This window comes from Rhineura floridana, chromosome 11 (genome assembly GCF_030035675.1).
Source record: "Rhineura floridana isolate rRhiFlo1 chromosome 11, rRhiFlo1.hap2, whole genome shotgun sequence".
Lineage (NCBI taxonomy): Eukaryota > Metazoa > Chordata > Lepidosauria > Squamata > Rhineuridae > Rhineura > Rhineura floridana.
This window is the reverse complement of record NC_084490.1, coordinates 26,600,169-26,625,983: the sequence shown is the minus strand read 5'-3', so window position 1 is coordinate 26,625,983 and position 25,815 is coordinate 26,600,169. Positions and strand designations below refer to the sequence as shown.

Here is a 25,815-nt window from a genome sequence, read left to right as displayed (position 1 = left end):
AAGGGGAAAAGATCAGAACTACACCTTCCTAACTGTAGATCCAGTTTTGAACATGTGCAGTTATATAACATATTTCAGAAGCTGTTACTGCTGATCTGGCTAGTGGGCTCTTGAAATCTATTGGGATTCAGGAAGTAAACCAGTAATTTGGACAATGATTAGGGAGATAATAATCTCTGCAGTGCATTGTTCGCCTTTGAGGTGTTGCCATAACATGATGAAACAGCTTGGCGCTCTCTCTCCCCCCCCTTCTGAAATCCTGGAAAGAATTAGTTGCTGTAGGCAACTTCTGACCACAGGATATCTCTGTCAAAATAATTTCTATTTCATCAGACAGATATGTCCACAGTGACACATACCTTAGTTTCAGCATGAACAGACTCCTGCAACACATTCTGTGTAGCATTGTCATGCCATGGAAGAGCATTTGGAAAGTCAGCTGATGGAAAACTAGCTGCTAGACTGTTGAATATTGCAAGATATTGAATTATGTGACCTGATCTTTGCAGCAGCTTCACTAGTTTCTGATCACCTTCTAAGTCTTAAATGGCTTAGGATCAGATTACATTAGGATGCTTACTATTTTATGCGGCCATATATCTCTTATGAAAAAATATCCAGCAACTTTGGGGGATGTGTTGACAAAATCTATTAATTTTAGCTTGAGAAGGGTACCATTAAGGAGAGTGGCAGAAAGTCTGCATCACTGTTTACTTTAACTGCAAAAGCTTCACTGCTCCTGCTTCAAGCAATGCCAGAATTCCAGTGAGCAACTCAGTACTATTCCTTAGTTGCCAATAAGACTGATGCTACCTTAGGGTTGCTGGAAACTGGCGTTTCCAGGGATATTTGGTCCTCAGAACATGATTTTCTTTTGTCCATTGGGACTGGTAGAGTTGAGGACAGGGTGACAATTGGCTGGTACAGGCTTGGTAAATAGTAGGCAAATCCACCAGCTATGGTTTTGACTCCACCCTCCTCCTTGATATGAAGAATTCTTACACATCAAATAATAGCTTTAACATTCACTATGTAGCTGAACTGAAGTTGAGAATAATTGCTAAGATTTGTTCATTATGTTTGTGTGCTGCTGTCATACCTGCTACATGGTCAGAAAAAAAAGTTGTAGTATCCACCAATCCTTCCAGCCACCCCCAATTCTTTAGTTATACCCCTCAATCCACAATGATTAATTGCAAAAGTATTGACAAAGTGACACCATGGAGTCATGCAATTGAGCACTTGATTTGGGGGTGTGCCTGAGAGGGGCAATTGAACTAAATCAGCTCAATTGCTGTCATCCAAGGTGTGTTTTGTGGGCTGTTATTTTGGTTGAAAAACCCAAGTATAAAGTGACCAGATGAGCTAGAATAGTGGTCACACTGTAATGTCAACTGCAGCATTTTAAAACACTCTTTCACAAACTGGTGGTTCCTTGGAGACACTCTCACATAGTGGTCATCCCGAAGCCTTTATGGAGTGATATATGGGTAGGCCCACATTCAAGAGCCACCTCAGCCCTCATCAAAGAAAATGCTTTGAAAGTTATACATTGGTGGCACCTCACTCCAGTCAAACTGAACTATATGAATTCCTTCCTCTCCCCTCTGTGCTGGAGGGAATGTCCGATGGGTGGCTCTTTCCTACAGTTATGGTGGGACTGTAATAAAGCCAGACAATTCTGCAGTGATGTTTTTCAGATTGCTAGTAAAGTTCTTAAAGCTAAAATTATCCCGGATCCAGCTTTGACACTTCTTTTCCTTAAAAGAGGTCCCATTGTTTCTAAAACTCAGATGTCTCTCCTATCCAGATTCCTGCTTGCAGCGAGGCTTGAAATAGACACAAATTGGAAGGGGGCAGAATGTCTATCAATACAAAAATGGTTTACCAGACTTTGGCAATTTGCACTAGATGAAAAATTAATTCAAGAGCAAAAAAAAGCTTGGGGGGAGACATCCTCCTATAAATCTATTCCAATATGATATCCCTTTTTATGTTATACTATCGAAGAGGGGGCAAAAGGGAGACCACCCTCATCATTAACTTCCTTTTGGTGAGATGTGTACCCTGCTGTTTAATTCTATTATTCTGCTTTCTCATATGCTTTCTATTTTTTATATAAAGCTTCTGTTGCTGAATGTACTTTCTTTCTATTTTATGTAGAGTAACATGTTTAATGTACTTTGATTATTGTTTTACTTGTTTGTTGTTGTATTTACTAGAAATCTCAACAAAACACTATTTACACACACAAAAACCTTCCTTGGTTGAATTTTCTTACCTTACTTCTTTACGAATTAGAATTACAAAATTTTCACCGTTGTTTTGGTTAACTGTTTAAATTGTTTTGTTTATTTATTTATTATATTAAATTTATATCTCACCCTTCCTCCCAGTAGGAGCCCAGGGTGGGAAACAAAAGCACTAAAAACACTTTAAAACATCATAAAAACAGACTTTAAAATATAATAGAACAAAAACATCTCTAAAAACATATTCAAACAAAACATCTTTAAAAACATCTTTAAAAAAAAGGTTTAAAAAAACCTTAAAAAGCAATTCCAACACAGATGTAGATTAGAATAAGGTCTCTGCTTAAAAGGTTTATTGAAAGAGGAAGGTCTTCAGCAGGCGCCAAAAAGATAACAGAGATGGCGCCTGTCTAATATTTAAGTGGAGGGAATTCCAAAGGGTAGGTGCCACTACACTAAAAGTCTGCCTCCTGTGTTTTACAAAACAGACCTCCTGATAAGATGATGTCTGCAGCAAGCCCTTACCTGCAGCGCATAATGATCTACTGAGTTTATATGGGGTAAGACAGTCTTTCAGGTATCCTAGTCCAAAGATATGTAGGGTTTTGTACACCAAAACTAGAACCCTTAACTTAGCCTGGTAGCTAATAGGTAGCCAGTGCAATTCTTTCAGCAGCGGGGTGACATGTTGGCAATACCCTGCCCCAGTGAGCAGTCTTGCTGCCACATTTTGAACCAGCTGCACTTTCCAGACCAACCTCAAGGGCAGCCCCACATAGAGTGCATTACAGTAATCTAGACTGGAGGTTACCAGTGTGTGGACAACAGTGGTCAGGCTATCCCAGTCCAGAAACGGCTGCAGCTGTCTTACCAGCCGAAGCTGGGGAAAGGCACTCCTAGCCACTGAGGTCACCTGGGCCTCTAGCAACAAAGATGAATCCAGGAGTACCCCAAACCCGCTCTTTCAGAGGGATTATGACCTGATCCAAAGCAGGCAACTGACCAATTATCCAAACTCAGGAACCACCAACCCACAGCATCTCTGTCTTGCTACGATTCAGACTCAGTTTATTGGCCCTCATCCAGCTCACCACTGAGTCCAGGCAGCGGTCCAGGGCTTGCACGGCCTCTCCCGATTCAGATGTTAACAAGAAATAGAGCTGGGTATTGTTAGCATACTGCTGACACCTTGCACCAAATCTCCAGATGACCACTCCCAAGGGCATCATGAAGATGTTAAATAGCATGGGGACAAGATGGTACCCTGTGGCACCCCATATCACAACTGCCAGGGGGCTGAAAGACAATCACCCAACGCTATTCTCTGAGAGCGACCCTGGAGATAGGATCAGAACCACTGTAAAACAATTCCTCCAATACCCATCTCACCAAGTCGTCCCAGAAGGATACCATGGTCAATGGTATCAAAAGCCACTGAGAGATCTAATAAGAATAACAGGGTCACACTCCCCCTGTCCTTCTCCTGATAAAGGTCATCCATTAGTGTGACCAAGGCTGATTCAGTCCCATAACCACGTCTGAACCCAGATTGGAATGGGTCAAGATAATCTGTTTCATCCAAAAGTACTTGCAATTGCTGCGCCACAACCGTTTCAATCAACTTCCCTAAAAAGGGGGGTATTTGTGACCGGGCGATAGTTGTCGCAAACCAATGGGTCCAGGGTGAGCTTTTTCAGGAGCGGTCAGATCACCGCCTCTTTCAGGGAGGCTGTAACCACTCCCTCCTACAACAACATGTTGACCACACCCTGGATCCACTTGGTCAAACTCCCTCGGTAAGCTTTAATAAATCAAGAACGGCAAGGGTCAAGAGGACACGTTCCTGGCCGCATTGTTGCAAGCAACTTGTCCACGTCATCAGGCCACATCAACTGAAACTAATTCCAAGAAGTTGCAGCAGACATTGCACTGGACCCCTCATGGGGATTACAGTAGATGTGGATGAGGTATCAAGATTGCTACAGAGGTGAGCAACTTTACCCTGAAAGTGTATTGCAAACAATTCACAGTGGGCCTCCAAAGGGTGTAAAACTCCATTTTCTGGAGCTGATGTCAAAATACCACTAACAATACAGAAAAGGTCCACTGGATGGCTACCCCATATCACAACTGCCAGGGGGCTGAAAGACAATCACCCAATGCTATTCTCTGAGAGCGACCCTGGAGATAGGAGAGAAAGCAGATAATGTTTAGGTGTTTCCCCCCAAAGACATGAATATTAGCCCTGGAAAGGGAGAGCCCGTAATTTATTTTTTGAATGGGAGGCTCTGTTTCAATACCAAGCTTTTCTGTAGCTGTGTTTATGGTTCGACAAGATTCAGTCCCTAAAGCCACATTCTGGGGAAATCCTAGTGATCCTTGGTCTGATAAAGAGTGTGATTATGTGTAGGAACTCAAAATTCTGCTCTTGAAGAATGAGGGTAGTACTGTGGTGGAAGGGGAACAGTGAGATTCAGCTAAGCATCTTTCAGGGTGACGGGCAGGCTTGCTGCTGGGAGCGATGGGTCTCAGGAGCAGGACAGGGACTGTTTTGAGGCCAATGAGACTTATCCACCTGTAGTTTTTATGGCCAGTCAGGGTGTGGTCTGAGGATAATTATATGTGAAACACATTTCCTGCAGGAAGAGGTTGCCTCATTATCTGATGCAGGCCTTGCTTAATATGTTTATAGTCAGTTCATATGCTAATAGTCTTCTCTCTGCAAGTGCTAGTGTTTAAAGAATAAAGTGGCTCATAGCTCAATCCAGCCTTTAGGTCTCACTCTTTATTTCAGCCTTCAGATGCTTTTCATGACTATTACATGGCAAAGAATGCTTTGGCTTTTGAGAAAGATTTTTCAGCAAAGATTATAGTGTCACGAGCTTTATTTCACAGATGAAGGCAACAGTCATGACAACATTTGAACCAATTCTAAATCACTTTAACCATAATGGTTTCAAATAAAGAACTTTAGAAGTTAGAGTTGTCTAAGGGTGTCATTGTGTCCCTGCATTGGCATTTATTAGAGGAGACGACATGCTCTACCTTTAATCTCTTTATTACATTTTCCTTGGTGTTCAGCTCAGGCCTCAGAATAATGATGTAGCATTTTGGGGAAAAAATGCAAACAAGTAACCCAGCACTGGAGGACAAGATAGAGAAGATCTCCACAGCCACCATGTATTTTCCTTTGGTGCTTAAGTATGTTGGAACAAAGGTCAACCAAACACTACAAAAAACCAACATGCTGAAAGTGATAAATTTGGCTTCATTGAAACTGTCAGGCAACTTCCTGGCTAAGAAAGCTACTGTGAAACTGACAGTGGCCAGGAAGCCCATGTAGCCCAGGACACAATAAAACATGGAAGCTGAGCCCTCATTGCATTCCACTATGATTTCCTCTTTCAGTGAGTTCATGTCCTTATCTGGGAATGGGGGAGAAGTAATCAGCCAAACCATACAAATGCCAACTTGAATAAAAGAGCCGGAAAGGACAAGAGAATTTGTCAGTCTTTTCCCCACCCATTTCCTCATCCCAGATCCTGGTTTGGTGGCCATGAATGCTAGAACCACTGTGATGGTTTTTGCCAACACCGTGGAAAGGGAGAGTGAGAAGACAATACCAAAAGCCATTTGTCAGATGAGGCAGGTCACCTTCCCAGGATGTCCAATGAAAAACAATGAACAAAGGAAGCAAAACATGAGGGAGACAAGGAGGATATAGGTAAGGGTCTGGTTGTTGGCTTTGACTATGGGAGTATTCTTCTGCTTCTTAAAGATTCTAAGAACTAAAGTTGCAATCAAAGAGAAGGAAACAGATAGTATGGTAAGGATGATTCCTAAAGGTTCTTTGTAAGAGAGGTAGGTCAGAACCTTGGGAATGCACTGATTTTGGTCCTTGTTGGGATACTGACCTTCTTGACATTTGACACAGGCATCCATGTCTGAAAATGAAGAACTGTTTCAATATTTCAAGACTTTGATTTGTGTATTAACTGAATTTGAAAGGCATAGTGAGTAAAATGGTTCAGATCTGTATACAACCATAAATTCTCTAAGTGGTCTTTGGCAAGCCATTATGTCAGCCCTTCTGATAAGGGGACAATGATACTGCTATAAACAGAAATAGCTCCAGTAGAAGATTTGTAAAAATCAGTAGGGGCAGCTTTTATTCACATTGAGAAATAAAAGAATTAAAATTTCATGAACCAAAGAAAAGAAATACTCATTTACAGGTGTTTCCATTCTAATCCATTCTCAAAGACTGAATGAGTCATTCTTATATTATAATGGTTTTGGTGAGCTTGTTCTGGCATGGGATTTTTTTGATATCTCTAATCATTAGGTTGGCCAACTCTTGAGTTTCCATCTGTTTCTATAGTGGAGAACAGTATCCTCAAATTAGTTGGCCCTTCCACATATTCCAATAGGTACAGCCATGCAAATCAAACTCCAAAAGGGGCTGTGCAAACACAGGTGGGGGACCCAAATGGAATCCAGAGCCCTAGGAGGGAAATCACACCATAGTGTTGTGACTGTCTCCTCAGAGCACAGGGACTAGGCTGAGGCCCAGTAGAAACTACAGGGTGACAATGAGCCTGAGCAGCACTGGATGGGCACGTATCCATCCAAAATAACAGCACAACACTAGAAGATAATCAGCAGACAATAAAAGCATTCAGAAAATACTTGGCTAAATAAAAAGTTCTTAGGAATGCATGAGAAAAAAGTAGATTGTTGAGTCTTACCTTATCACAAGTAGTAATAAAATCTTCAGTAAAGTCATCACAATTGTAAGGCAATTATATCCCCACCATCCCACTCCTCAGCTCTGTCTTTAAAAGATAGTGTGTTCTCATGTCTCATTTTTAAGATGCCAGTCCCCTGACATGGTAGCTAGCTACTAGGAGGAACATAGCTTCTAGGCTAGTTCAAGGAAGTGGGGAATTCAGGATTGAGTGTTTCCTCTCTTTGGCTGTAAGCAGTTGTACATTTAAAGACAAAGAGGGGGTCTATTGAGTTTTGTGTTATGTAAATGCTGCAGAATAGGCAAAAACCACAGGTTAGATTGTATGTGTTAATTTTTTAACTTAATTTATTCTTAGCTTTCAATTTATACCAGGCTGTTTTACTGTTTAATATATATGCTTTTTACTGACCTTTGTAATTTTATTGTATTTTACTCTATGTTGTGCACCGCCCTGAGAGCCTTTTGGCTGTGGGCGGTATAGAAATCAAAATAAATAAATAAATAAATAAATAAATGTGTTAGATTGTGGTTATCTGGACCTCCAGAATGTCTCCATTAAGTTGGGGAGTTACAAGAAGAACCCCTTCAAACCTCATCAAATTACAGCAGGGGTAAGGAATTATTGCTTCAGTGGGCAATATCCTTACCTCCCCAATGGTTTGCGGGCCAAGTCTGACAACTGGGCAGGGGCAACCACCTGTCAATCTCTTGCCATCACACATTCCACACAGGGTCTAGTGAAATGCTTTAAAGCGTCAACACACAGTCCATCAACTGAACTACTGCAGCTACTGTAGTTCCTATTGTTGTGATTGTAAAATATGAGCTTGCCCTATTCAAGTTTCATGAGGATTTAGCATTCACCATCAAGATAGCACAGTCACTCTGTCTTTTGATCTCAGTTTCCGTTCACTGCCCTGCAGAACTCCTGCAATGTGCACTTCAATAGAGCTTAGTTCTATGCATTATTTACTGTAGGTAAGGTACCTAAGGCTTCTGCCTATGATAGAAAATATATGCCTTAAATGCATTAAGCACAACTGGAGGTATTCAATGCTAGTCCTGTTGAATGCAGGCACAATGAAGTTAATAGACACAACCAAGTCCATTAATTTCAATAGGTCTAATCTAAATAGAACTTGGTTGACTACAACCCAACAATAACACATTTTTCTACCCACCACATATTGCCATATGAGAAAAATTGGGGAAGAGAAAGCAGTTACATTTGTGATAGCTCCACAGTGGCCAAGAAGATGGTAGCTTTCAGTTCAGTGTAGGAAAGGAATGTATAATAGGAAATACATTGTCCTATTTAGTTATGCTGCTACCTGGAGTTTGTTCTGCAGAAATTGGTAGGCAATGGCTACTGTCTCCCAATGCTGTGAAAAGCTTCACTTGGCTCATTCTGCACATCCAACCAACTCCATGTGCCAGGTGCTCAAAAAGACCAGATTCTCCTTCCCACCCTTGGTCAGCTTAGTATGTGTTATTTCTCCTACCCTTCTGATTGGCGATCATCCCTTCTGGACATGGGGCACAATCATAGCAGCAAAATTTCTCTCCCTCTTTCTTTTTCCTGCTGTAGCCAGGATGGCAGTTGTCATTGCACACAGAAAGGGGAAGAACCTGTCCAGATGCATAAAGGGAGATCAAAAGCACTTTTCTTTATTTGTCCTCATGACCAACACTCATAAATATTTTGTTAGATGACAAAGATGATTCATAAAGAGGCCCCAAAACACTTTGTTTTCGAAAACCAGTTCCTGAAATAGCTCATCAGATTTGATCATACAAAAAGAATGCAATATACTGAATTGTTGCAGAGATGGTGTGTGTGTGTGGGGGTTAGATGTGTTTATGAGGTCATTTACTGAGATGTCCCCAGGAAATGTGACATTTTTCAAGTGAAACTAGACGACATTTTTTTCTTACCAAGAAATAAAAAAATGTGGTTTGCAAATTAAATGCTTCTTAAAACAATTCAGCACTTAAAGGCAGAAAGAAACCTGAACTCACAAAAAGGTCACTATTTCAAATTACTTCATGTATTCAAACATCTATAGCATCATTTCACCTGGTTAAAGCTTCTATGCCACACTATTTGGTCATCATGAATAGTTAACTCTTTGCCCAGAGGATCCAGTCTTCCGACTTTAACTCTCATAAAAGAGCCATTGGGGAAAGTGACCCAGTTTGTAACATCAAAGTGTGCAATTAGTTCTCCATTTTTATCAAAATGTACACTCTCTCCGACACTGTTGTTGAACATGATGTTCTTTATAAAGTGATGGAGCTTGAGTGAAAGAGAAAATGAAACATAATATGAATGAAGCATTGAAAGCTCTGCAGTCACCCTTAGAAACCTCTGGGTTCCCAACTGTGGATTGTTCTTGTTCAAGATTAGTACCTGATGTGAACAGTAACTTTCAACACACCCTCAAAGGTCAAATATTTGTTTTTAATTGGTACTATATAACCACAACCATTTTGTGGGACCACAGTGTAAAGCTGGGAAGAAATAGTGACTCAAGCAAGACTCAAGATAAAATGAGACAAAACACAAATAAAAATAATGAACACTCTGCAGCCATCCTTAGAAAGTTCTGGGTTCCCAGATCTGGGTAGTTCTTGTCAAGATTGTATTTGATGCAATCTACTGATGGTAGCTACTGTCTTCCTCCAAATGGACAGTAATGAGTGAAGTATGAATCAATACATCCACAAACTCCAAACATTTATCAATAATTTGTACTGTATAACCACAGCCATGGTGAGCGACCGCAATGTAGGGCTGAGAGGAAACTGAGATTCAACCAAAGAATTGTGAAATGGTGTCAGCAATTCGAGGAGAATGGTTTGGTGATATGGTTGAAACATCAGCTTTGTCTCTCTGACTTATTTCACCAATTCAGCATATTTACTTAGAATTATATCTGATTCAACTCCTTCGGAGTGACATCTGGTTCGACATGCATAGGATTGCACTCCCAATTTCTGATACCCCCACTCCAAATGGAATGTAACAGTATTTAAAGTATCTTGGGGAGTGCAGGTGGAAGACAGCATATAAAAAAGGATGGCAAGTCTGTTTTTATTATGTTTTAAAGTATTTTAGTGCTTTTGTTTGCCACCCTGTGCTCCTACTGGGTGGAAGGGTGCGATATAAATGAAATAAATAAATAAATCTGCAGGGAAATCTTATCTGTGTTGGGATTAATGTTTAACTTGGCAGGCATAAAGTTATGCTTGCGGTCAAAATTGTTACATGGGTAATTTCTCATTACAAAGAACTGCTAAGAAGACTAACTGGAGCATTCAACTATAAGATAACTTCAAAGCTATACCTTGTAATCGGTATGTGAGTATTGTGGTTGTTATAATTTCCCCATACCATGGCTATTGAATTGTATGATGAAAATTTATAAGAAGGCATCATTGAATACATATTTGTGTGTTTTAACTTTTAGCCCCTGACAAAGGCCAACTTGACGTGGCCGAAACACGTTGGGCTCATTTCCTTGTAATAAACGGATTTGGAATACTTTTACCAGCTACATTTCTCAGCATCTTGGGGTTCCCCCCTTTTTTTCTCTTTCTCCGATAATCCTAAGGAGCCAATGCCTCCTCGAATGAGATAGTGGTTATAGGCTGCCAATAGAGATGGTTGTTGCTAATCCCAAATCCTTTCAGATGTCAGGGGAGCTAGTTCTAATCTCCAAACCCAAAAGTCCCATGCGTGCTCCATGGCATTTCCACCCTCCCCCCAGTGCTGAACAGAAGTGGGAGACTCAAAAGGAACTGGCTGTGCCATTATATCCTCCACAGGTTGAGCTCTGGGCTCAGGGGACTAACCTTCCCTTAGTGGCCAGCATGGCCAGAAGGCGTTTAAATGAACTTGCTTCTAACACCGCCAAAGCATCATGTCAGGCATTTTTAGATACAGACTGTATCTAAAACTTCCCTCCTTCACTCTGCTTCTTAGCAGCAGGGTTAAAATGGTATTTTCCAGATCAGCAAGTCTGGCTAGTATGGCTGTCATATGAAGACCCTCTTTCTCATTAGAAGACAAGCCCTGGGTGTGTGTGTTCCCACACTTGCAAGAAGGCATGTTGTATACCTTCTCTTTCCCATTAGAGACATGTTACCTTCTTAGGGCTCAGCCCTAAATCTAGTGGAAAGAAATGCACTACAAGAGGAAGTCCTCAAGCCACGATTGCAGCAGTAACAGTGAGGGACAAGGTCCTGAAGGAAAATGGCTGCACCAATGTCTTGGTTTCCAAAATTATGGTGTTAGGTCTATCCAGACAGCAGATGGAATGGCTCTCAAGTTCCCAGGCTAAACAGGCTGAAGCCAAAAATGCTGACAAGGCCACTTCACTGCAACAGTGTCAGGAAGCTATGCAAACACCATAATGGCAAGCCACTGATTTATGTTAAATTCCCTTTCCAAGAAGATCCAAGAAGGATGAAATCATGGCTTACTGACAGCTGTAGGGACTGGGAAAACCTCCCAGCGTCAAGGCCTTTCAAAGTCTGGTGCTCCTTCTTTCCACAATAACCTAATGCTAAGAGGAGGGGAAAGGACAGTGCAGGCTTACAGCCCTATCCCAATATTGATGGGTCTGCTTGTACTATTATTTATTTAGACGGGACGATCCTGCTTGTCAGCCAAATACAGCAGACAGAGTGTGTGGTCCTTGACTTCAGGCCTACAATTTATAAAGGGCATAACACAAAAAGAATGTGGATCAAGAGCAGAGCTTGGAAGATTACTTTTAAAAAGTAATAAATTACAGTTACAATTACAGTTGATCTGAAAGTAACTGATTACTTTTTCTCAAAAGCAATCACTACAATTACATTTCAGTTACTTTAAAAAAAAAGAAACGCCTTCAAGGTGCTGGCCTTGGTTGCTGCACATCTAAGTAGCCTAAAACAACATTAAAAATAAACACAGACATACAGAAGTAGTAGAATAGTTCTTTTTATCCATAAGATAGCAATGGTCATCTCTCCGATGATAAGGGAGGTGAGGAGAAAGGCAGAGACCCCAGCTCAGATCTCAGCATGTCAAACCAAGTGCAACCCCTCCTACTCAGCCAGCAAGCATAATCTCTCTCACTTAACCACCTCCCAGACCCTGCCCTGCCACCAACTAAGGGACACTCACCAAAGCAAACATTTTCCCCTGAGATGCAAAAAAGTTTAAATACTGCAAATGCAGCACAGTAGTCAGAGAGGGTGGTGGAGGCCACTTTGTATGCCAAGAGCAAACACAGTATTCACACACACACACACACACAAACACATACACACACATGTTGTCATCTTTCATCTCCACAGTCCTTTATCTCCATTCTGCTGCTGCCTCCTCCTTTATCCATGTTCTTGCCCTCTGGCTCCTTTCTCCCTCGACTTCATTCTTCTTCACCAGAGTCCATTTTTTAAAACAATTGTTTTCTCCACTCCACCCCCATCTCACTCTCCACCTCCTCCCTTGTCGCCTCCTAAACACCCACATAGAACAATGGAAGAGCGACACTACACAGAAGCCCAGTTCAAGGCACGTGATTTTCATCCACAAATCAGAGGAGCAGAAGACTTCCCCTGCTTCCCCCCCCCACACACGTAATGCCCAAAGGTAATCCTGGAAACATTACAATTACTCCACAAAAGTATTAAAATTACTCCTAATTCTATTATAATCAAAATGTATAGGAATTACCCACTCATTCCTCAAAAAGTAATGAATTACAAGGAATTTGTTACTTGTAACGAATTACTTCCAAGTTCTGATCAATAGGTAGAAGAAAATAAGCATGTTCAAATACTTGTTTAGATGTTGTTCTAATCACCTGCTATTGAAGAAAAGTTTAAGGATATACTTAAGTATGCTTTATGGCATAATTGGAAAATATTAGTGATACAGCTTTTACCAGGACCAGTGCTTATTTTTCATTTCAACCAATTTCTCATTCTATGTTGTATCTCTCTTACTTCTTTATTCTTCTTTATTATGATCTTTCTTTTTCTTTACTGCTCTCCTTTTTTTGTAGTCAGTATGATTTTTTCCCTGTTGCTGCATTTCACCATTGTGTATTAATCACTTTGTAAAAAAAATAATAAAAACACACACTTTTGTCTTTCTGGTGTAATTACCTGCCATGGCTGCACATTACAAAATGCCATAGTTCCCCCTTCTACTAATCTTCTACTCTTGGATTTGGATTCACATATGGCATGCAAAGCATGTGCAACAGCATAAACAGCATTGTAGATGTTGTAGCTGTGTCCAGTCATGCTCATTTCAAAAACAGGGCTGCGAAGAATCTCCAGCTTCTCTCCACCAGTGCAGGCTGTTTTGCTTCCCACATTCTCACTGGAAATTTTTAACCAACAGCTAAATGCCTGCTCCCAGAAATTCTGAATGAAACCATCTCTTTTTGCCCAGGAAGGTTTTATACTTTTAACAAATGCTTGGAATCCAGGTGGCTGCTTTGAATGAACCGTGAAGGACAGGGTACCATGGAAGCTTTCTATATCCCAAAGTCTTTGAATTGATACGGCACAGAAATCCCATTGGGATGTAACAATCCACACTTTACCCACAGGTGGCAATCCAGACAATCCTGCAAAAAATAGCATTGTTCTCATAACTGGCATTGATGGATCTTCTCCATATACAAAACATGTACTGACTTTTGTGTCCTCGAGAAGTGAATATTTTTTCAGTTGCCTAAATATTATGTCCATAAATTCTTCCATAAATGTACACTTTGCTGTTCTTAGTATGAAGGCATAACAGATGCCATTCTGATCAAGCATTGGTGTCACCGATTGCAAAAATCTGTCCCCGTTGTCATCATCCACAGCAAAGAGCCCAATCCATGTCCATTTGAAATGGTGAAATAATCTGACAACCCCTCTGTACTGGTGGGATTCATTTGGGACCATCTGATACAAGGATGAAAACAGAGTTTTGTCACCTTGCACTGGAGAAAATGATCCATATGTGAGCTGAAAGGAAATATACAAAAGTTTATTAGGTGGACTGCAGGGATGTGGTAAAATAGGTATTTCTCAATACTAACTGTACATCTTACCTGAGGAATCTTGTAAGTGGCAGAAATACTAGCCACATTGGCAGAGATTTCAGAGGCAAGTGCTGCAATGACAGCTATCAGATTGCTCTGAGTATCACACTTGAAGTTGGGAATAAACCTATGTGGTGTGGAAATCAGGCTCAGGGTAGCCTTATAGGTCATCCTTGCAACATAGTAGCAGTTGAGGATGTAGAAACCCAATGAGATATTTGGTAGGATTTGGTAATTCTCATTTATTTCTTTCACAGCAAACACAAGTGTGATTATATGCTGATAGTTCTTTGGCACAGAACTGTAATGAGAGTTATTAGGTATTTAATGAAGAAGAAAAAAAGAACCTTTCTTTCTTTCATATTTTCATATTTGCCTGCTTTCATGACTCAGATGAAACTTTAATCACTTAAAAACATGGGCAAAAATAGAGTAGAGTTAGTGCAGGACATAACTGATTAGCAGCTTGCTTTGGAAAAAAAGGAAATTTGGATGAAATGCTCTGATTAACAAACCATTGCATGCTACATTATGGGGAAGGAGAAGATCTAGAGCATTGGTGCCTAACCTGCACCTTGTTGGCAAGATCTAACCATGCAAGCTTCAGGCTGTTGCCTGTCCCCCTCTCACACAATTTTATCTTCCAAGTATCATGTGCTTTGCACATCAGACCAGAGTTTCTACTTGTTTTCTGTGAAGAGACTCACATTCAGTCTGGGGTCATTACAGGCATTAAATCTATAAGAATAAAACATGACAGTATACCACAATATAATAATATGAAATGAAATATTTTTATAAATTATAAGGGCAGATGTACAGTAAGTGGAACAGAGAACTGATGCAAAAGATGAGAGAGAAAATGAAATCTTCAGTGGGAATGAATTGTGCATCAAAGACTCACTAAAAGATAAAGATGGGCAAATCTGTGAATGGTTTTTCCCTCACGGTCTCATTTTTCCAATCTTCATTTCTCCACATTGCTAGATAAGTTTGCATTTTCCTCAGCTTTAGTGCAATTCTTCCAGTATATACATGTTTGCATGCAATTTTGCCTAATATAACATTCTTACAAAGCAGTTTTCCCTGATATAACACATTTTTCTACATTATGTTCACTAAAATATGCTTTTATATTGACACTTTAATTTATGAACTTTTGTACACTTTACTTGGCTGGGGAACGACAATGCAAAGATTCAGAGAAGAATTGTAAAAGAAGGTTGTATTTCATCTCATATTTGATACATTACACATTTGTTAGGTTTATCTTTAAATGAAAACTGAATCAAATTTCTCCCCTAGCTCTAGTAAGGGCACAAACCACTCTGAAATTGTTTTGTAAAAGCTCCATACATTCTGAGTCTTGCACAGGAGAACAACCTTTCAGTAGATCGTGTCCAACCAGCACCATCATAAAGGAGACTAAGTGGTCAACTTCCAGTAACTGCTGGTACATTACTTTCCTCATAATGAGAAGTATATCTTGTTACAGAAGCATCCTGTCAGTCAATGAAGGGATATAATGATAACATGAACAAATTGCTGAAAGGGAAAAAAAGTGTTCCTTACACAGGTTCACCAATCAATTTCACATAACAGATAACAAATATAGCTACAGTGGCACACACCTTAGTTTCATTAACTACTTCTGCAAAAACACTCCATGTGGCTACCATAAAAATGTCATCTAGTAGTAAACAGAGCTGCTAGAATATTGATTGGATACTGGAATTATTTGGTCCTAGTTTCACTGGCATCTAATCACTTTTAAAGTTTTAAGTATTTTGTGGAGCAATATTTCTCCCATGGAAGGAAGAACAATTTGAGGAACATTAGGATTATATTGGCAAAATCTGTTAAATTTAGGTGAGGATGGGGTACAATTAAGAGGTCAGAGGGTTCTCATCACTCCTTTCCTTAACCACAAAAGCTTTGCTGCTTCTGTTACAAGAGATGGTTGAATTGCAACTAGCAGCTGGGCAGTGTTCCTCATTTGCCATGGAATGGTTGAATAGGAATGACACCATACCAGAGGTGATGAGAATAGGAATTTCCAAGGGTCATAGGTCATTAGGCTGTGGTAGGAAATGTCCACTGGGGATTGGTAGGGCTGAGGATAGGTTGGAAAATGACAGGTGGCACCTCAGCCAACAATATGCAAAGACAACTAGTTTGGGGTTTGTTGCCATCCTCCTCCTTTGCAGTTCTTTAGCATATAGCAACTAACTGAACTTTATACCCAAGTGCTGTCATTTTGCTTCTCTGCCAAAAAAAGTTGTGCCCTCCACTGCCTCTTCCAGTCACCCCAAAATCTTTAAAAAGCAGTCTTATGGACAGGGTGACATGATGCAGCATGAGCCCTCTACATGCAATTCAACACTGGAGTTGGAAGAGTGTATGAGAGGGCTGTTGAACTGAGATAAATTCAGTTTAGGTGTGTTTTGTGGGCTTTGTTATTTTGGCTGGAAAACCAAACCAAGCACTGTTATATTACTCATATTTTAAGTGGTTTTTTTTGGTTTTTGTAATTATTATATTGTGTGTTGTTATAATTATATATTTGTTAAGTGCTTGGTATCTCTTTGGAAGGAAAGGCAGGATATAAATGTATGGAAATAAAAATATACAAAACCAAGAAGATTAAAGTGTTAAAAGATTTATTTTACAAATTTAAGAAACATAAATTACATTTAAACCAAAATGCCCCCAAAGACAGACATGTGGGAAGTGGAGGTATCTATGGATCTCATTGTGTTCTTGCCCAATTGGCATTGTTTAGAGCAGAATACAGAAACAAGTTTACAAAAACGAAAAACCATGGGGCTGTCTCAATATGTTAGTGGCCCAACACATACATCGGGGCATACTCTTGACCTGGTCTTTGCTACCGGAGATGGGGATAGTGATCTGGATGTGGGGAGTTTTACATCTCTCCCGTTGTCATGGACAGATCATTGCTTGCTGAAGTTTAGACTTTCAGTAGCCTTTTCCCTCTGCAAGGGTGGGGGACCTATTAAATTGGTCCGCCCCCAGAGATTAATGAATTCTGAAGGTTTTCAAAAGGCTCTGGGGGGTTTTCCGGCTGATAAGACTGGCGCTCCTGTCGAAGCCCTGGCCGATCTGTGGAATACAGAGATGACCCGGGCTGTTGACACGATCGCTCCTGCGCGCCCTCTCCTATGTAGAGCTCATACAGCTCCTTGGTATACTCCGGAGCTGAGAGCGATGAAACAAGACAGGAGGCGGCTTGAGCGGAGATGGAGACGAACTCCCGACGAATGCAATTATGAGCTGGTTCGTGCTTCTACTAAGCTCTATGTAGGAGCGGTGAGGGCGGCAAAAAAACAACATTTTGCCGCCACTATTCAGTCATCTCTCTCACGCCCATGGGAGCTTTTTAAAGTGGTTCGTGGCCTACTCCATCCAGGCCTACAAGATACGGCAGATACATCGGTAGCTCGATGTAATAAATTTGCTGAACACTTCCAGAATAAGATCTCATGCATTCGCCGGGACTTAGACTCCTATTTAATAGCAGTTAATCCTACTGAGGTGTCCAGAGCACAGTCTTGTCATGTTTTGTTGGATGATTTTCAGTTGGTTCAGTTCGAGGACGTGGATAAGGTGCTTGGACAGGTTTGTGCGACCACTTTGGTACTGGATCCTTGCCCCTCTTGGCTAATTAAAACTAGCAAGGAAGGAACAGTTGGCTGGGCCAAGGAAGTGATTAATGCCTCTTTACGAGAGGGAGTGGTCCCTGGTTGTCTGAAAGAGGCGGCAGTGAGACCACTCCTGAAAAAACCTTCCTTGGACCCAGAGGATTTCAGCAGCTACAGACCAGTAGCCAATGTTCCATTCCTGGGCAAGATCCTGGAACGTGTGGTTGCTGACCAGCTCCAGGCGCTATTGAATGAAACCGATTATCTAGATCCATTTCAATCGGGGTTCAGGCATGGTTTTGGCACTGAGATTGCCTTGGTCGCCCTGTTTGATGACCTATGTCGGGAGAGAGACAGAGGGAGTGTAACTCTGTTGATTCTCCTTGACCTCTCAGCGGCTTTTGATACCATCGATCATGGTATCCTTCTGGAGAGGCTTGCAGAGTTGGGAGTTGGAGGCACTGCTTGGCAGTGGTTCCGCTCCTACTTAGCGGGTCGTCTCCAGAAGATAGTGCTTGGGGAACATTGCTCGACACCGTGGGTTCTCCAATGTGGGGTCCTGCAGGGTTCGGTTCTGTCTCCCATGCTTTTCAACATTTATATGAAGCCGCTGGGGGCGGTCATCAGGAGTTTTGGAGTGCGTTGTTATCAGTATGCTGATGACACGCAGCTCTACTTCTCCTTTACATCTTCTTCAGGTGAGGCAGTCGACGTGCTGAATCGTTGCCTAGCTGCGACAATGGATTGGATGAGAACTAACAAACTGAGACTCAATCCTGACAAGACTGAGATGCTGTTGGTGGATGGTTTCTCTGATCGGATGGTGGATATATACCCTGTCCTGGATGGGGTTACACTCCCCCTAAAGGAACAGGTGCGTAGTCTGGGAGTCATCTTAGACTCTTCCCTCACACTTGAGGCTCATGTAGCCTCGGTGGCCCAGAATGCATTCTACCAACTTCGGTTGGTAGCCCAGCTACGTCCCTATCTGAGTAAGGAGGACCTCACATCAGTGGTACATGCTATGGTAACCTCGCGTCTGGACTACTGCAATGTGCTTTACGTAGGGCTACCTTTGAAGATGATTCGGAAGCTACAGCTAGTGCAAAATGTGGCGGCCAGACTGATAACAAGAACTAAGCAGTCTGAGCATATAACACCTGTGCTAGCCCGTTTGCACTGGCTTCCAATATGCTTCCGGGCCAGATTCAAAGTGTTGGTACTTACCTATAAAGCCTTATACGGCGCGGGACCACGATATCTGTCGGAACGCCTCTCCCGATATGAACCGGCCCGCACACTACGGTCTATTACGAAGGCCCTCCTCCGGGTTCCAACTCATAGGGAAGCCCGGAGAGTGGTGACAAGATCTAGGGCCTTCTCAGTGGTGGCCCCCGAACTATGGAATGGTCTCCCCGAGGAGGTGCGCCTGGCGCCAACACTATCATCTTTTTGGCGCCAGGTTAAAACCTTTCTCTTCTCTGAGGCATTTTAATTACTGTTAATTCTAAATTATTATATTTTGATTTTAGACTGTACAGTTTTTTGTACAGTTTTGTATTGTGATATACTGTATTGTGTTATTTTTATTGTATTTTTAATGTTCACTGCCCACAGAGCTGTTGCTAGTCGGGCGGTATATAAGCTTAATTAAATAAATAAATAAAAATAAACATTCTTTACTTTTCTCTCCTTATTAAATGTTCCTTGTTGTTCAGCTTAGGCCTCAAAATAATGATGTAGCATTTAGGAGAAAAAATGCAACCCAGTAATCCAGCACTGGAAGACAAGATAGAGAAGATCTCCACAGCCACCATGTATTTCCCTTTCGTGCTCAGGTAGGTTGGAACAAAGGTCACCCAAACACTGCAAAAAACTAACATGCTGAAAGTGATGAATTTGGCTTCATTGAAATTGTTAGGTAACTTCCTGGAGAAGAAAGCCACAGTGAAACTGGCAATGGCCAGAAAGCCCATGTAGCTCAAGACGCAATAGAACATTAACACTGAGCCCTCATTACATTGCACTATTATTTCCGTTTTCAGTGCATGCACATCCAGATCTGGGAATGGAGGAGAAGTAATCAGCCAAACGATGCAAATGCCAGCTTGAATAAATGTGCCAGAAAGTATAATAGAATTTGTCAATCTTTTCCCCATCCATTTCCTTATCCTGGATCCTGGTTTGGTGGCCATGAATGCCAGAACAACGGTGATGGTTTTTGCCAATACAGAGGAAAGGGACAGAGAAAAAACAATGCCAAAAGCTGTTTGTCGGAGAAAACAGGTTGGCTTCCCAGGATATCCAATGAAGAGAAACGAGGAGAGAAAGCAAAGACTGAGGGAGATAAGGAGGATGTAGGTGAGTGTCCGGTTGTTAGCTTTGACTATGGGAGTGTCCTTGTGCTTCAAAAAAGTCCCAAGCACTAAAATTGTAATAAAAGTTAATGAAACAGCCAATATAGTAAGGATGATTCCTAAAGGTTCTTCATAAGATAGGAAAGTTAAAATCTTGGGATTGCATTGATTCTGGTCTTTGTTTGGGTATTCATTTTCTGGACATTTGACACAGGCATCCATGTCTAAAAATAAGGAAGAGCTATTTAAATATTTCAAGACTTTGGCATGCACATTAACTGGATTTGAGATAAGCAGTACCTAAAAAGGTCACGCGTAAGCAAGAAAGAAATTGATTCAGACCTGATTACATCCATTAATGTTTCAGATGGTCTTTGGCAAGCCATTTTCTCAGACTTCCCCTTTCTGGTATAACAACAGTAGTATGGTGATCAGCAGAAATAGCTTCATTAATGGGTTTGTAAACATCAGCAACTCCATTGGGGGGGGGAGTTCTAATCATGTTAAGTGCGAATTCTCAAGTGATATTTCATTCACCAAGGAATGGCAGGTGTGTCCATTCTTTGATTACAGATTGTGTGAGCTATTATTATATTAGTTTTGTTCAGGTAGGGTAGGGTATATATTTGATACCTCCATACATTTGATTGGGCAACTTTTGAATTTACCTCCTTTCCTACAGTGGAGGAGGCAGAGCTTGGAAAAGTTACTTTTTTTGAACTACAACTCCCATAAGCCCAATCCACTGGCCATGCTGGCTGGGGCTGATGGGAGTTGTAGTTCAAAAAAGTAACTTTTCCAAGCTCTGGGAGAAGGGTATCTCAAATCATCTAGTCCTTACAATAACTCCTGTAGGCAGGGCTTATCAAATGAGGCCTGCAATTGCCATCCTATGTGGGTGGGATCTTCCCCCACTTTCATTTTTTCCTGGCTCCAGGTAATCAGGACTGTGACAGAGCTCTGGCAAGCATTTCATTTTGGCTATTTACATCCTATTTCCTCTTCTTTCCCCTTAAGGACGAATTTGGGCAATCTGTATAGAATAAGAGATATTAAAATTAGAGGCAGTTTGTGTAGGCCATGAACACTGTAGCTGCAACGTTTCCCATCCAGGCAAGGGAGTACAGCCCTAAATTATTATTGGACTCCAAAAGGGGTTGCGAAGACACAGACCAGAGCTGCACATGGAAATCAGAGTCCAGGGAACAAAGTGCACCCTTAGCATTGTTAGTGTCTCCTCTTAGCCCAGAGTTATGACCAAGCCCAAAATGAAACATTTAAATGACAATGAACCTGATCAGTACTGAGCAGTCATTGTGGACAGGCAGATATCCACCCCAAATGTTTATTGTGGTTCACGCAAGGCCAAGATGGCAGAGGCAAGTGTAAAAGGAATCCTGAGTGGCATTGCTCCACTAGATCCCTCCGCCCTCAGTTATGATGGTACAGGTGTATGTGCAAACTTCTTGCTACTGGATTCATCAGGTTAGGATCAAATTATAGGGAGTCCCATTGCTAGGCACATATTTTATGTATGTATTTTATTTTAAAATATTTATAAACCACTGCATTATAAAATATCAGAGCAGTGTATAGAAAACTAAAAGTTAGTACGGAATATACTCTAGAACCAGTAATATGTATACAATGTAAGCTAGAAATAATATCATTAAAATATGTGTTCAACTCCAGAAGAAGATCAGTGGGCAATAATTAAATATTCATTCAGAAAATGCTGGGGTTAAAAAAAAAGGTCTTAGGCATACATCTGAGCACATTGCTGGAGAATACCTTGTCTCAAATAGCAACAAAATCCTCATTGAAGGGAGCACATTTAGCCACCATGGCTGACAGGAAATGAGTGGTGAATTTCCTTCTTCTCTCACTTTCTGTGAGGCCATTTCTCCAGCATGGTAAAGAAAACTGCTCTTGCTGCTAAGAGGGGCATAGCTTCCAGACTAGGGCCGCATTCAGAATTGAGGTTTATTATGATAATTTTACTGATTATAATTTCAGCACTTTTATTCTTATTTCTAACATCCCATCCACACTGCAGTCCCTTTTGCATTTTGGAACTGTGGCTTTTTGACCAATACCACCATGTCACACTAAATTTCAAAATTCTATTTTGTGTAATAAAAGTGTCCACCTCCATCCTTAACAATCACAGATTCATCCTTTTGTCCTATACACTGCAAAATGTGCTTTAATTTCTACAGTTCTCAACTATCTCAAGAGCTTGTGAGACTTCTTTCAAAACATTCAAGATTTGAAAGCTAATTCAGTTGTTACATTGAGGATTCATATTAAATGAAATGAATTTATGGTTCTAAATACAGGAATACTGCGCTATACGGACCTTCACTTTATGGACACTCTCGAGTATGGACATATTTACAGTAGCACCATTCCTCTGTTTATGTATGCTCGCTTCGCAAGAACGGACACTTAACAGCATGACGCCACCGCCTGATCAGTTTCCAACTACAAACTTGTGTACAGTACGTACTGTTAAAATAAGGCCTACTGTGTTTATTTTAGTTATAAATGCGTTATTTACATCAGTTATGCCCGTATATGACGATTGTAGTGCAGTACATGCATCGATCAGTGAAAAAAGGTAGTGTTTCATTTTAAGTACATTTTCGGTTTACGTACTCGCTCTGGACCCATTGCGTATGTTAATGTGGGGTATTCCTGTATAGGGTTTCTTACTCCAAAACTGTTTACAATTTTTAGTTCATTGTGGCTCTGCAAACCTTTTCTGTGGTAAAAATGGTGAAATCGAAATATAGGTGGAGTTGAGATGTAGTCTAACTGATTTTATACCTAATCACTACTTAATTAAAAGTTATGTCAGATTTCTCACTAATTCTATCAATAAATAATTCAGAACATTGTTGTGTATTATTCTATACTCAAAAACATATTTTTTGGTCATGTGGTGAAAATGTTATCACATTTCCCACCATTTTGGCAAGTATAAAAAAAGAAGCTGTAGGACATTGCTGATCTAGTTCATTATTGTCTCCATTGAGTGGTGGTAGTTCTCCAGAGTTTCAGAAAGAGAGTCTATCTTAGCTGTACTTGAAGACGCTGTAAATTGAATCATGGGCGTTCTGCATGAAAAGCAAATGCTCCATCACAAAACTATCAGGATTACATCTGGCAGCTCCTTAGGGGCCAAGAAGAAGGTGGTTTTCAGTTCTCATAGTCTGAGTATTGTACAAGTCTCTTTGTTAACAATACGAGTTCCAGCATTTATGAAGTTTTTTGCTGTTTGGCCCTATGTTACATCCTTAAACGGAGGAAGGCTCTGTCCCACGCAGGCTGGCAGTTACAAGTTCAAATTGCATAGCCCTGTCTCTTGGAGTATGTGATGTGATTGAGGATTCCATCCATTCACTGTAGAAAATAAAGTTATCCGGTGTTCTATTTAGCTATGCTGCTAAATACATTTCATTCTACAGGAACTGGTAGGTGTTGTGAGCCTACAGTCCAGGCTGCAGTGGCAGTGTTTGACAGATGAGGAAGAGGAAGAGACAGAGGGAATGAGTAAGCAGGAGCCAGCTGAGGGGGAGGATGAGGACCTTGGCATCAGGGTGTTAGAGATGGGGCACCAGAGGTGCCAGCTTTCATCCCCACCCTGCTCCTGGAGTATGGCCCACAGCTGGAGACAGAGGGAGCCACCAGCTCAGTAAGTGGATCAACAGAGGAGGAGCAGTTGTCCCAGGGGGTAGGTCACTGTGCTGTCACCCAAGACTCAGTGCCACCTCCATCTGCACAAGCAGCTACAGTCTTCTCCCTGAAGCACCCACCTCCAAGCACAGTCTTCTTGCTTGTAGTGAGAGTCATGCAAGTGAGCTTGCCACATTTCACTCTTTTAAATCTAGACAGGAATGCTGTGGAGACTTGTTGGGACATCTTTGTTGCTACCATCCAAATCTCATACTCTTGGTTATGACCCCTAGTATCCTCAGACCCTTGCTGAAAACATACTACACTTTCCTGAATAAACCTCTCCCTGTTACTTGAAAGAAAAGCCTCGTTGTGGTGTTTGGGGGTTGGGTTAATGACTACCACCTCCTCATTGCCATTCTGCAAGAAGCTTCAGTTGTTCATTCTGCATATCAAGCAACTCTAAAATCCAGATTCTCAACAAGGGCAGAGCCTTCCCCCCCACACACACAAATTTAGTATATATTATTTCTCATACCCTTGTCGCCAGAGATTAACCCTTCCGGACATGGAGCACAGTCATAGCAGCAAAATTTCTCGCCCTCTTTCTTTTTCCTGCTGTTGCCAGGATAACAATGGTCATTGCACATTGAAATGGGCAGTACCTGTTGAAAAACATAAAAAGATGATTATCATCATTTTTCCCTAGCTACTTTACCAAGAAAGAAATTGTAGTTTGAAAATGCATGCTATTCAGGTCTGTACAGCACCTGTTGGGAGACAGGAATCTGAACTCACAAAAATGGAACTATTTCCAGTTATTACATATGTTCAAGCATCTGCAGCATTATGTCACCTGGTTAAAGCTTCTATGCCACACTATTTGGTCATCATGAATAGTTAACTCTTTGCCCAGAGGAGCCAGAGGAGCCAGTCTTCCAACTTTAACTCTCATAAAAGATGCATTGGGGAAAGTGGCCCAGTTTGTAACATCGAAATCTGCAATTAATTCTCCATTTTTATCAAAATGTACACTCTCTCTGACACTGTTGTTGAATGAGATTTTCCTTATAAAGTGATGGAGCTTGGGTGAAAGAGAAAGTGAAACACAATAAGCATAAAGCATTGGAAGCTCTACAGACATCCTTACAAACATCTGGGTTCCCAACTCTGGATTCTTCTTCAAATTTGCATCTGGCATTATTTTGTAATAGTACATATTGTTTTTCTTCACTTGACTCCAAATCCACATTAATTAGTAAAGTATGAATCAATACACCCACAAATGTACAATGTTGGCTACTATAGAACCAGCACATATTCAACAGCCCCGACATAAGGCTTGGGGGAAACAGTGATTCAACCCAAGAACTGTACAAATGACCCAGTAATGTTCAGAGAAATGGTTTGGTGAAATGGTCCATTCATCAACTTTGTTTCTCTAATTTCACCGATTCTCCATATTTACTTGGTGTCTAGTCTGATTCCAACTCCCTGGGTTGACTTCTGACTAGACATGCATAGAGTTCCACTGCTAATTCAAATATAAAATCTATTTTTCATAATAGGTCAGGTTTAACAATAGAGTTGCATGGAATGGCACACTGTGGCTTTGTATTATTAACAATATTAGTTCTTAATATTGCCCTTTTATGGAGGGGTATTTGACTGTGATGCATCTCTCCAATAAAATGAACTACTGGAGGAAAGATCCTCTCACTCTGTAAAAGTCTGTGTGTGGTCTGTATGCAAACCCCAGTGAGTGGCATTTCTTTTTAATGATATCAGACATGTAAAAAAATACCCCAGAACATGGTTTTGTGACTGGAGTCGAAGACATATATTGAACTAGGGCCACTTTGTTAAATGCACAACTATACAGTACCTGCAGGGAAATGTGTGTGAGAGTTAATTCACAGGCTTAGTTTGTAATTTCCTTAGACTGAGCAATACTCTGTGGAAGGGGAACAGGGGCAGTTATTTGTGCCCCACACCCCAACCACACATCTAAAGGTGAAT

The 25,815-nt window shown here is 41.0% G+C and overlaps 1 protein-coding gene and 1 pseudogene across 1 annotated transcript; both read right to left on the bottom strand.

Moving 5' to 3' along the window:
• Window positions 1-5,222: 5,222 nt before the first annotated feature.
• LOC133367617 (vomeronasal type-2 receptor 26-like) lies at window positions 5,223-15,080 on the bottom strand (annotated as a pseudogene).
• A 4,360-nt stretch (window positions 15,081-19,440) lies between these two features.
• LOC133367616 (vomeronasal type-2 receptor 26-like) lies at window positions 19,441-25,015 on the bottom strand. The gene is made up of 3 exons (XM_061591712.1): window positions 24,653-25,015; window positions 24,335-24,461; window positions 19,441-20,342 (listed from the first exon to the last, which is right to left on the bottom strand). The coding sequence occupies exons 1-3, from the start codon at window positions 25,013-25,015 to the stop codon at window positions 19,441-19,443; spliced, it is 1,392 nt and encodes a 463-aa protein (XP_061447696.1).
• Between the last annotated feature and the right edge of the window lie 800 nt (window positions 25,016-25,815).